The sequence below is a fragment of the Ostrea edulis genome, chromosome 6 (genome assembly GCF_947568905.1).
Source record: "Ostrea edulis chromosome 6, xbOstEdul1.1, whole genome shotgun sequence".
NCBI lineage: Eukaryota > Metazoa > Mollusca > Bivalvia > Ostreida > Ostreidae > Ostrea > Ostrea edulis.
This window is the reverse complement of record NC_079169.1, coordinates 44859988-44872302: the sequence shown is the minus strand read 5'-3', so window position 1 is coordinate 44872302 and position 12315 is coordinate 44859988. Positions and strand designations below refer to the sequence as shown.

Here is a 12315-nt window from a genome sequence, read left to right as displayed (position 1 = left end):
TAATAATAAACTATATCAGTTTAAACTACAGCGAACAGGCATCTAACCGTTTGGCAGTTTTGCTTTTAAAATTATTCTTTTGAATCTTGATAATTAATTTTTTCTTCAATGTTATTATTGGTTTCTTCTGTAAATTGCATTGTATTAAAAGTATTGAATCGTGGCATAAGTATTGCAATATGTATCATATCGTGAAGGGGGCGTATCGTTTCAGCCCTACTGGTTATAATGTATTAGGCCCCCAAAAGTTAATTTTGTGGTTCCTAGCCAGTAGGAATAGGGTAGGTAGGTAAGATATTTTTTTATTTTGTGGATGAAGTATTAGAAAATGTCTGTAATAAATTCAATTTCCAGTGGGAAATGTTGTATAAATGTTACTCAGAACTATGAAACTACTTTGTCATCTTAGATTTCCTTGCATTGTCAACGTTTTGGAGTAACCAAGGGTAGATGATTTTATTACAATAATTGGATCTCGATCCTGAGTGTAAAAATTAGGGTCGGTCAGGAAACCAGAACCTTGCAATTATTATTTTTTTTATTTTTTTTTAAATTTTTTTTTTACACCTTATTCGCCACTTTCTTTTTATGCCCCCCGAGATCGAAGATCGGGGGGCATATTGTTTTTGTCCTTTCTGTCATTTTGTAATTCTGTCATTCTGTCTGAAACTTTAACCTTGCTAATAACTTTTGAACAGTAAGTGATAGAGCTTTGATATTTCACATGAGTATTCCTTGTGACAAGACCTTTCCGTGGGTACCAACATTTTTGACCCCGTGACCTTGACGTTTTACCTACTTTTTGAAAACTTTAACCTTGCTAATAACTTTTGAACAGTAAGTGATAGAGCTTTGATATTTCACATGAGTATTCCATGTGACAAGACCTTTCCGTGGGTACCAACATTTTTGACCCCGTGACCTTGATGTTTGACCTACTTTTAAAACTTTAACTTTGCTAATAACTTTTGAACAGTAAGAGATAGAGCTTTGATATTTCACATGAGTATTCCTTGTTACAAGATCTTTCCGTTGGTATTGAACTTTTTGACCTTGACATTTGACCTACTTTAAAAAATTTTTTTTACATTGGTCATCACTTCTAAATGGTAAATATTAGAGCTTTCATATTGTACATGAGCATTTCTTTTGACAAGATCTTTCTACTGGTACCAAGATATTTGCCCTTGTGACCTTGGCCATCTTCGGAATTGGCCATTATCGGGGGCATTTGTGTTTCACAAACACATCTTGTTTTTACATGCCCTCCCAGACCAAAAGAAAACGGGGAGATCACAGGTACTCGAGTCATGGATAATGTAAATAAAGACTAGAGAGTTATAGAGGAAATTCGAACCATGTCAGAATCAGATTGTGACTTTTTGCACTCCATGTGGATTTTTAGTTGTCTGTAATTTATTTGGTTTAATGTTAAGCATGCTGATGGTAAAATTTGATATATTCATAAACGTTTGAAAATTGACATTTACCCACCGTATACAAAAAATTAAGTAAACGGTGGATGAACTCCAGTTTGACCCTTGACCTTTGACCATATGAACCCAGAATCAGAAGTCAAAAAGTCAAGGTCAACATTTATTGTGCTGTAAGAAAAAATATCTGATCATCTCAAATACATACAAATAAATGTTCAGTTTAGCAATGGAACTTGTAAAATCTCCATTCAGGTTATAATAATATTATGTTATTGACATTATTATTATACTTTCATGTTAATTTGAGTGGCCAAGAAACATTAAAAAAAACCCAAAAAACCCTTAATGTTTACTTGTGGGAGGGAGTTAAAGCTACACCCACTAGTGTGATGATATCTACCAACAGGAAACATTGACAACAGGTGATATTGATATAAAATGGTTGTATTAAATTACATCAAATCATGGCCATGCTGAAATTGTCTTAAAAATTTCTTCTTCAGATTTGGGCATTTTCATGGGAGACAGGGGCTGGTATTATTGTCTTACATAAATACATTGTAATTCAGCTGATTATATTAGCAGATTGAAAATAAGAAATACTGTATGTTGAATCTTTGTCATACTTTCTTTATGAAGGGGTTGGTTAGGCTGCAATCTGAATTCAAGCAAACATGTTTTTTGCTTCTTAAAGGTTGAGGAAGAATTGTTTTACTTTACAAGTCTTGAATACTAGGAATTTTTCTAGAGGTTTGGTTTGAAATACTAACATGTATTTAAAGTTCCGCAGTTTTAGTAAATTAGTAGAATTTAAAGCTATATATGCCGTTTATAAAAAGCATGTATTTTATACCAAGTTATATATAATACAAGTTATACACTTTATGCAAATTATGCAATTTTAACTCAGATTAAAAAGTAATCAAGCAAATGTCATATTTAATTATGTATTCTCCAAGTCACATTGTGAATGCCCCATTTCGAAATATTTATGATCACGTGATGTTGCACGCAGAATTTCAAAAGTAAACAACTAAAAGGCAACATGAAAGCATGTACGACCTGCAGGCTGTTGACGGGACACATTTAGCAATACAGACAGTCAGACGGAAAACAGGGTAGAGAGAACCACTTTGAGCAGTAGAATGGGAACTAAATTTTATGTTTAGCATGAAATCACCATTCAGTACGACTATATACAGTATCTCCCATGATGTTTCTATAGTGGTAATATTTTTCTTGCGCACAACCTCCAGAAACGTCACTCCTTCATAGATATGTTATTAGAAAATCATTTTCTCCTTACATTAAGTAGACCAGTACTCCTTTTAATACTCGGTATATAATTTGTTGAAATTGCCAAATCGTATCGCATGTATTTGAATTTTCATAGTTCATCATACTACCGAAACTTTGATCTAGTTTTTAACAACAAACAAAATACTGTTTAGTACGGCACATATATACCTTTAATACTGGAGTGCAACCTTAGTAATAACGTTATACTAACTGGAGGTAAAATAATGTATTTATAGGTACATAAAACTCTGGGATAAAAGAATCACAATGTGTCTAAAATGATTTATCAATTGACTATTACATAAGGCCAAAATAAAATATATGTGTGTTTCTGGTTTCCCGACCTACCTACCTTCTTGCTGCCAACCCTAGATAAAAGAAAATGTTAAAAATCCTGAATTTTCAGACAGGATTTTTTTCCTTAAATTATTGCATTCGAGTTTCTCTGATTTACATTTTAACTATTGATCTTCAAAATGTGTGAAAAATACCTGTAATGTAATATATACCTGTATTGAAAGTGTATCAAAAACTAAGATTTTGAATAAAATGTTTTACCTACCTAATATTTTGGGAGTGAAATAGGAAACACACATGTGTTTTATTTCAGCCTAATTATGTGTGCAATATACATCAAATATGTTTTAAATCAATTAGGTGTTCCTCATGATCATTCAAAGTTTAGGGATTAACAACTTCTCCTAGATTTTATAGGTAAAATAGGAGAGTGCACCTCAGTTTAAAAGAAAATGTAAAAAGAACACACCTAGTATGTATTGCTGACATTCCTTTAGGAGATTACTACTTGATAAGCACTTCAACAAAGGCAGTTTTACCTTGTGGATACAACAATTTCACTAAGTTACGGTGTACCTGTTTGGCATGTGCAGTGTAGAGGGATTTTACTTTCTTAATCTACACCTTCACTGGTGGGGGGGGGGGGGGGGGGGGGTATATAAAAGTTATAAATAATATTACATGAAGTGTAACATGTTCATGAATTGTTGTAGCAGGCCTTTTGATCATGTTCTACATCCGTTTTCAGTATTTTGCAATGCATGTTTTGGGGGCATAAGGAGGTGCTGAGAAGAAGATTATTTGATTACACATCCAATTTATATATATAGTAAGCATTTCAAAATGTGGGGAAATATATGGTATCTTGGGGATTTGCTCACTCAGGTCACTTAAATTAACCTTCAAAGATGCTGTCAAGCTAGTGCATGTATTGTCAACCATCAATTACACATCTTTTTTAGTATGTGAAAGTTTTCCATGACTCATCAGGCAGTTTTGATACTACACTAGTATTGACCATGATGCATTATTAAAGGACTTTATCAATGAATCACTTCAATAGGCTGTCATTAAAACTATAGGCAGTTTCTTTATATGATGCTGGGTCGAATGGCCTGGACCAAAAATGAAGTATGAAAGTGATCAGTTCTTGTAATTTTGTTACATGTGAATCAACATGTAGGGATGATGAGAATCCTATTCCGAGTTCATGTTGTGTATCTATGGTACCTGGCATTTACAGTTCTTAACAGACACATGGATTAGTTGTGTACTTGCTTTATGTTTTTCACCCCAAACTGCTTTCATAATGGAGGTCAGCCACACCCTCTGTCAAGCTCCGTGGTGATTGACAGACAAGGACATCAGTGGGTTAATTTGTGTTGTTGAGAAGGGTCGGTGCATTGTGTCAGCCCATAGAGTCTATGTAATTATAGGGTACGTACACCATACCACAATTACTCAGTGAAGAAGTTCAAAGCAAGGTTGCTCCACTACAAATTACAAAATATAAAAATGTCTGCTTGGGTTTGTGTCAGTGTGTGGAGCAAAACATATTGTTTCTTATTGACGAATATCAAATAAATCAGTTGACATACATATGAAGTTATGATTATTGTTTTTATCAAATCATTCAATATTATTTTAGAATTTGATGATAATGATGGAATTCGTACATTATAAGTACAATCTAATTAAAATCAGATCCTTTGATCCTCTCGATATTTCGCTTCACAAGTGTATAGTGATATACATGATTGGATCAAAGGATCAAATTTTGATTAGATTGTTATCAGTCTGTACCAATTTTTAGCTGACCTGTGTTGTTAATCACTCATAACATTTGATTGTAATACAATTTTTTTTTTTACACATACTCTGATAATGATGAAACTTGGCAGAGGGTAAATGTACTCCATGTATACTGCACTAGTGCTGTGTACTATACCTGGATGTGTACTGTGCCAGTGTTATGTAATGTGATGTCCATTATTTTGGTATATATAGGAAAAATCTTTGAAAATCTTCTTTCAAGAACCATAAGGGTGAAAATTATTAATTTTAATTATTATCATGTAGAGAAGTTTCAGATTTGTCGATGCCATGATCCTGGAGGCCAGGGCAGAGTCACAATGGGTTAAAAGTCAACATTTGTCCTATATGTTGACAATATTTACAAGTTTACGCTAGTGTTTCTCCCGGGGGGGGGAGGGGGGTCCAAGTTAGAATAGGTCCTCAGTACCCCTTGCTTGTCATTAGAGATGACTAATTGGGGTGGTCCTTCGGATGAGACCGCTTAAACCAAGGTCCCTCATCACAGCAGGTGTTGCATGATGAAGATCCTTCCTGCTCGAAAGCCGTAAGCACTGAGCATAGGCCTAAATTTTGCAGTTCTTCATCGGCAGTGGTGACGTCCCCATATGAGTTAAACATTCTCGAGCGGGACGTTAAACAAAATACAATCAATCAATGATTGGTGTTACATAAATTGATATGTAGGCAAGGAACCTCAAGAAACCTTGACTGACACTTGTTCACTTCAGACCTTGTGGTGTTCAGATGAGCAATGTGGCCTATGGGCCTCTTGTGCATGAAATGATACTGTTAAAGGGCATAATATATCCCCTTGTGTGTGTTACTTGTAACTCATATGGCTGGGACATATTGGTTACTGTTTGGGACTTACCATGCAGTCATACAGAAAGGCCAAATGCGTCAAATCAATATTTTTTCGTGCTTTACTTTTCAAATTGTTTTCAGTTATCTTTTGTCGAAAGAGTTAAATGAATTTCTTGATGTAATTTCCCTTCTATTTGTAGGTACGACTATAAAAAGCTACTGTACAATGCCACCTTCTGTCTGGTGCCAAGGGGTCGTCGTCTTGGGTCATTCAGGTAGGGTCTTCCTCTGGTAGGTTCTGTAGGGTCGTCCATGAGAAGTCTCCCTCTGATATAGGCTATAGAAAACACTTTGCTCATGAGAATTCCATCTATCATGTCTATAATGGGTAATCTGTACAATTGTATTGGATCAATCATATGTCATTATTGCATGTGAATATTGCTACTGAATAGTGAACATAATTAGTAAGTGACATTTTGAAGTACATATATACCAGTACTGAGATGCCAGCATTGTATGGTGTTTATATATTACATTAAGCCTTATTGAAATTTGAAGTAAATGTTGACTGTTTTAATTCAAATCCCATTTAAGAAGATTTTTTTTCATTGATAAGAAAGTAGAATACCAAAGATCTTAAATTGTCATATTTTAATAGTGTCAGTTTTAAGAATTCTTAGTAGAAGATATTTGTAGAGAGATGTTTCTGACAATAATTTTTGTGCGTATTCTGTCCACACAAATACTAGGATTAGTAAATGTCAGAATGTTTATACTATCTCTATGTGGGATGCAATGCTGTTGGTTGGTTTTTTTTTTTCATATCAATTATTATAATGTACATTTTATGATGAAGAAATTTGTTTACATGTCTGTACATTATAAACAGTCGAGTTACTGCTGTTTACAGGTTCCTAGAAGCCCTGCAGGCAGGTTGCATCCCAGTCCTTTTAAGTAATGGATGGGAACTGCCCTTCTCAGGGGTGATTGATTGGAAGAAGGCAGCGGTTTGGGCAGATGAAAGACTACTGTTTCAGGTGCGTGCTTAAATGAAGCAGAAAGGAAACTCTCCTCTCTCTCTCTCCATCTCTCTCTCCATCAGAAAGGAAACTCTCCATCTCTCTCTCCATCAGAAAGGAAACTCTCCATCTCTCTCTCCATCAGAAAGGAAACTCTCCATCTCTCTCTCCATCAGAAAGGAAACTCCTCTCTCTCTCTCCATCTCTCTCTCCATTTGATGGTAGTTCACCATTCGATTGTACAGTAAACTTGTTAGGGGTGTTAAGAGTTTGAGGTCTCAATAGAATGTCACTTTCTGTTAAGCCTAGTATATTTTGTGGAAATTAGAGATATTATGAAAAGTGATGGTCACTGATGAAGTTCAACACAAAAGAGGCTTGGTTTGTATACAATTATAGGTACATATATATTACAGAACTTAGTATTTTAAAAATCTGTCCTTTGGTTGATCTTTGTGGAGAAAACTCCATAGAAATTGCAAGAAGCAATTAAGTATTAATTGCTGGTATTATTTATATTGAAATTTTTTTGCAATGTGTGTTGTCCGTAAACCAAAGAGGAAGATTTCATGGCATGCCATTAAAATAGCAAATCGACATGTGCACATATACAGGTAGATCGCTTAATAGATATCGGAAGTACTTAAAAACCCTTCTTATAGCTTGCAGAACAGCTCCGCAGATGTTCAATGCAACCAAATGTTCACAGAGAATGAAAGGTTTGAAAATTCAATTAGAGGGAAAATAATTAGTGGATCTCTAATGTTTGTCTTATATAATGCAGTTCACGACACCCATTGGCATTCATTCATGAATTCCTGCAGATTTTTGCAGGAATCAGAAACTGCAATTAAGATTTGGCACCACATGTAGGACTTTTTTAGCAACTAGCTGTCTGTGTTTTTGAGGAATTGTGATCTCATTTTTAAATGAATGGGATTTGATTTAACAATAATTTCACCTATTTTTACTAGTATGCATCCCAATTGAGGCTGTATATGAAAATAAAAAGGTGTATCAAATATCTTTTTACATGATAAAGATTCTCATTGGTCTCTTAATGGGTAGGTGCACAGAGGTTTCGGTGTATATAGGATAGACGAAGACTGACATATGAACTTCAGTTACAAAAGGCAATATTTCTAGGTCACTGAACAAGAGAAATGGGAATGATGTAAGCTATGCACACAATGTGCTTATGTTTCCTCATATTATATTTTCTGCTTGTTATCTGAGAATATTATTTGAAGTAGATTTAACAGCCCTTGATCAATGAGACTTTTTAGAATCTGTGTCATCAGGCTCCCAGACCTTTCCTGCCGTGTCATCACATCTTTGTTTTATAATGATCAAACTTCCTACACCAAGTATTGAACTGATTTGAATCACAGATAGCTTTAGGTTACCACGGTTTTAACACTGCATTACACTAGTTAGGTGTGGTTTTGTTTGTCTTCCCATAACCCATCACCCATAGGTAATATACTGTTGTAAATTTAGTAGTAAATGATGGGAAAAAGGGTATAAAAATGTTCCTAGAGGTTGAGATAATCAAATTTACTGCATGAGAAAAAATGCAGGTCAAGCCATGCCATGTGGTGATACTTTGATATATTCATTGCAGCATTAGTTTAGTCCAATTTGTGGGCTGTCTACCTCTGTGTAATAGTACACAGACAGAATCTGCACTTTTAATTGGGCATTCCTGTTAGGCACTTCAGTTTCCAGACTTTGTTTTATCATCCTATTTGACTATGATTTGAAAAGTGCTTTTAGATGTCACTAAACTATTCAGTCCGTACACTCCTGTAATGATAATTTGACATAGACATACTTTTATTTCCCGTAAATGCTCAAAAAATTGGAGGTCCATTGTGATTTGGATTTTTTGGGGAGGGTGGGGGAGGAGTCGATAAAATTTGCGAAGTAAAACCAATAACCCACTAATTTCCTTTCATGTGAATTTAAAGACTGTCATGGGTTTTTTTTTTTTTTTTTTAAATTCACGTCCTCTGCACAGGGAACAGTGTCACATAATGCAATTGTTATGTTATGCAAGTTATTGCATCATTGAATGCAAGACATCAGTTTTGTGGTGTTTTTTTTATTTTTTGGGTTTTTTTTTTTTATGAAACTTGGACATATCTCTTGTTTTGATTTAATCAGTTGATGCAATTATTCATTAGAAGAAAAAAATAAACCAATGTCAATACATATACAAAGTGATGATATAGTGATGAACAAATCTTTTTAATCATCAAAATGTTATTCAAAAAGGAGAAGTTTGGATGCGTGTAAAATTTGGTACATACATCTCTGCACACATTATGTTTGATAATATGTTTATCTTGCTGTAGTCTAAAGACTGTCTATACATGTTTCCTAATTTATCTATAATAATTATATGAAGATGCATTTAGGGATGAAAAGGAAACTGTTCTTTATATTTATAAATATTTATGGGTATAGTTTTTCCACTTATTAAAAATTAATTTCCATTAAAAGTACCATAAATGTTCTACAATTAAATGAAAATATCACTCCAAAATTCGATAACAGAAGCACACAATTGTAGTCAACTGAATTTTCGCTGTCATTTGAGCGAATGAGTCACATGACTAAAAACAAAGCTCAACAGTTTGTTAAAATGTTTTCAAGAGACTGTTTATGTAATGAAAGAAACCATAAAATTGATATTGATAAGTACAAGAAGCATCGTTTTATTGATTAGTTGTGAGTTTAACATTGAATTCGACTTGCTTGAGTATTTAAAATCGGCCCAAGAATGAGGCGACAAAATTTCCAGCTTACATAATGGCACCGGTTCTGACGTTTTCCTGGCATGGTAAATATCAAAATCATAAAAAAGCCAGGAAAACATCAGATATTTCAGACTACATGAGTGAATGTGTTCAGGAAGTTTCTCATACCAAATTTCATCACCCGAATTCGAATAATACACAAACTATATAAATGATATTATTTAAAGTAATTAGGTAGTAATGCTTGGAATTCTTATTATATCACGTTATTTTGTCGCTCGTACATATCAAATATGACATTGTTTTTATGTTTCCACTTTAGTAAAACATTTCTATCGATAGTATTTTGTATTTTCCCTACATTTCCACATTTAAAGAAAAGCCACTTTTATAAATACATTTTATCGTCTTCCACACTGACTGTACAGTATATATGTCCACTCTGTCCCACTAAGGCATTCAAAGCTCCACTAAATGCACCTCCAACACAGAAGAACTCTTATCTTGAAACTGGCGTATTGTGACCATTATGTTTTATGACCGCCAACATTAAATAAGTCATCTTATGAGTGCTACTAGTTTAAATAAACTTAGCTGTGAGCAGTAATTATCACATATTCTTGGTTCTAAACAATAAATTCCCAGTCCTCATACAACCTTCTAAATGTTGGGTGGCTTGTCTCTGCTTTTAAATGTGTGAAATTGGACACTATCATTCTAGGATGGCAAAAAGCTGGCATTCTCGAACATTTGAATCAATGAAAAAATATAGTGTATAAATGACCGGATTATGACGAATGTGTACACGTTATTCAAATACGAACCAGTTTTATCCTTTTATGAGTTCTGTTTTACTGCTTAGTTAAAACAATGTTATGCTATAAAATTTGTATTCTGTTTTACTGCTTAGTTAAAACAATGTTATGCTATAAAATTTGTATTTAGTGCCTTGTAGCGTAATCGGCATGTGTCACGAGGTGCCATTGTAGCGTAATCGGCATGTGTCACGAGGTGCCATTATAGCGTAATCGGCATGTGTCACGAGATGCCATTGTAGCGTGATCGGCATGTGTCACGAGGTGACATTGTAGCGTAATCCTTCTTAGTGAAGGCTTGTGATGATAATTATTCATTTAGGAAAGAAAAAACTGTGACTGTCCATTTATATTCATGTTGCATTTATATAATAAATAGATAAGTCAATCAAGTATAGATATACATTTGGATAACCGCGTATATGAATAAAAATAATTGCATTATTTTGCTATGAAGTTATCTTGATATTTTGACTGAATGAAATTCCAGAAATGAAAAAGCATATCCCATGTGGGAAAAAGTATGTCTACAGTATTTTTACTATTGCAATTGGTTTTCGTCCGTCATGCGTTAACAATTGAACATTTTTAACTTCTTCTTAATAACTACCTGTCGAATTCTTTTCAAATTTGGTATGAAGCATCATTGGGACAAGGGGGACATAAATTGTAAATTTCAGGACTCCAGCACCCCTGGGGCCCTAGGGGCGGGGCAAAAACTGTCCAAAATTGACCAATTTTCGAAAATCTTCTTTTAAGAACCACACACATGTAAGAAAAACTAAATGCATAGTGATGTAGAGCAGGAAGGCCTCTACCAAAATTGTAAATTTCATGATCCCCGGGGTAGGGGTTCTGACCCCAGGGCGGGGCCAAACTTGTAATATAGTGTTTATGTGTAAAACACTTAAATCACATCTTCTTTAATGCTATTGACACTACATTGATAGTAAATAGATATTTAGGAAGAACAGGTAGTCCTTTACCAAAATTGTAAATTTGATTATTTCAGGGGTAGGGGTTTTGGTATCAGGGTGGGGCCAAAATGGTCAGTTATTAAATGTGTGAACAATAGACATTTTTAACTTCTTGATAACTATCATTCCAATTCTTTTCAAATTTGGTATGAAACATATTTGGAACAAGGGGAACATAAATTGTAAATTTCAGGACTCCAGCACCCCTGGGGCCCTAGGGGTGGGGCAAAAACTGTCCAAAAATGACAATCTTCTCAAGAACCACACACATGTATAAAAATATATATATATATATGCATAGTGATGTAGAGCAGGAAGGCCTCTACCAAAATTGTAAATTTCATGATCCCCGGGGTAGAGGTTCTTACCCCAGGGCGGGGCCAAACTTGTTATATAGTGTTTATGTGTAAAACACTTAAATAACATTTTCTTTAGTGCTTTAGATACTAAATTGAAACTAAATGGATAGAGCAGGTAGTCTTTTACCAAAATTGTAAATTTGATTTCCCCCAGAGTAAGGGTTTTGACCCGAGGGTGGGGCCAAACTTAGTATATAGTATTTATGTGTAATTTTGCTGATACTGTATAAAATCTAAATGCATACTTAGGAATAGTAGAAAAGGATTTACAAAAAATGGTGAATTTCACAACCCAGGGTTATGACTTTAGGATGAGTCCAAATTAGTCATATATTTTGATGTTTTAATTTAATATTTAAAGCCTTTCATCAGTGTATGCACTTTTGAGGGCAGTGAAGTTTTAAGAACACATCTTGTTTTATACTGTTGCTGAACATTTTTTAGCTTAGATATTCAGAACAGGAATTTTTTTTTAGATTTCATAGCCCATGGAAGTAGGGATACTTTTTCACTAGTATTCAACTGACCGATAAGGCCTGTGGGCCTCTTGTTTACAAGTATATCTGTATGTATCATGTACACCCTGTCATGCATGTTACAAGAAAGGGTGTGTGTGTGAAAAGAGGACTAGGGACTTGAAAACTGAACTGGCAGTTTTTTCTCATATGTTATAAACGTAATCTGTATTAAACACTACATAATCAGTATAAATTAACAGATTTAGTATAG

At 34.3% G+C, this 12315-nt stretch overlaps 1 protein-coding gene across 1 annotated transcript in view; it reads left to right on the top strand.

Annotated features, from left to right (window-relative positions):
- Window positions 1-12315, top strand: part of LOC125683894 (exostosin-1a-like) — a 39504-nt gene that overhangs the window by 5164 nt on the left and 22025 nt on the right. Inside the window, exons 2-3 of the mRNA XM_048925421.2 lie at window positions 5852-5926; window positions 6565-6691. Of these exons, the coding sequence (XP_048781378.2) occupies window positions 5852-5926; window positions 6565-6691 (202 nt within the window). The remainder of the gene's footprint in view (window positions 1-5851; window positions 5927-6564; window positions 6692-12315) is intronic.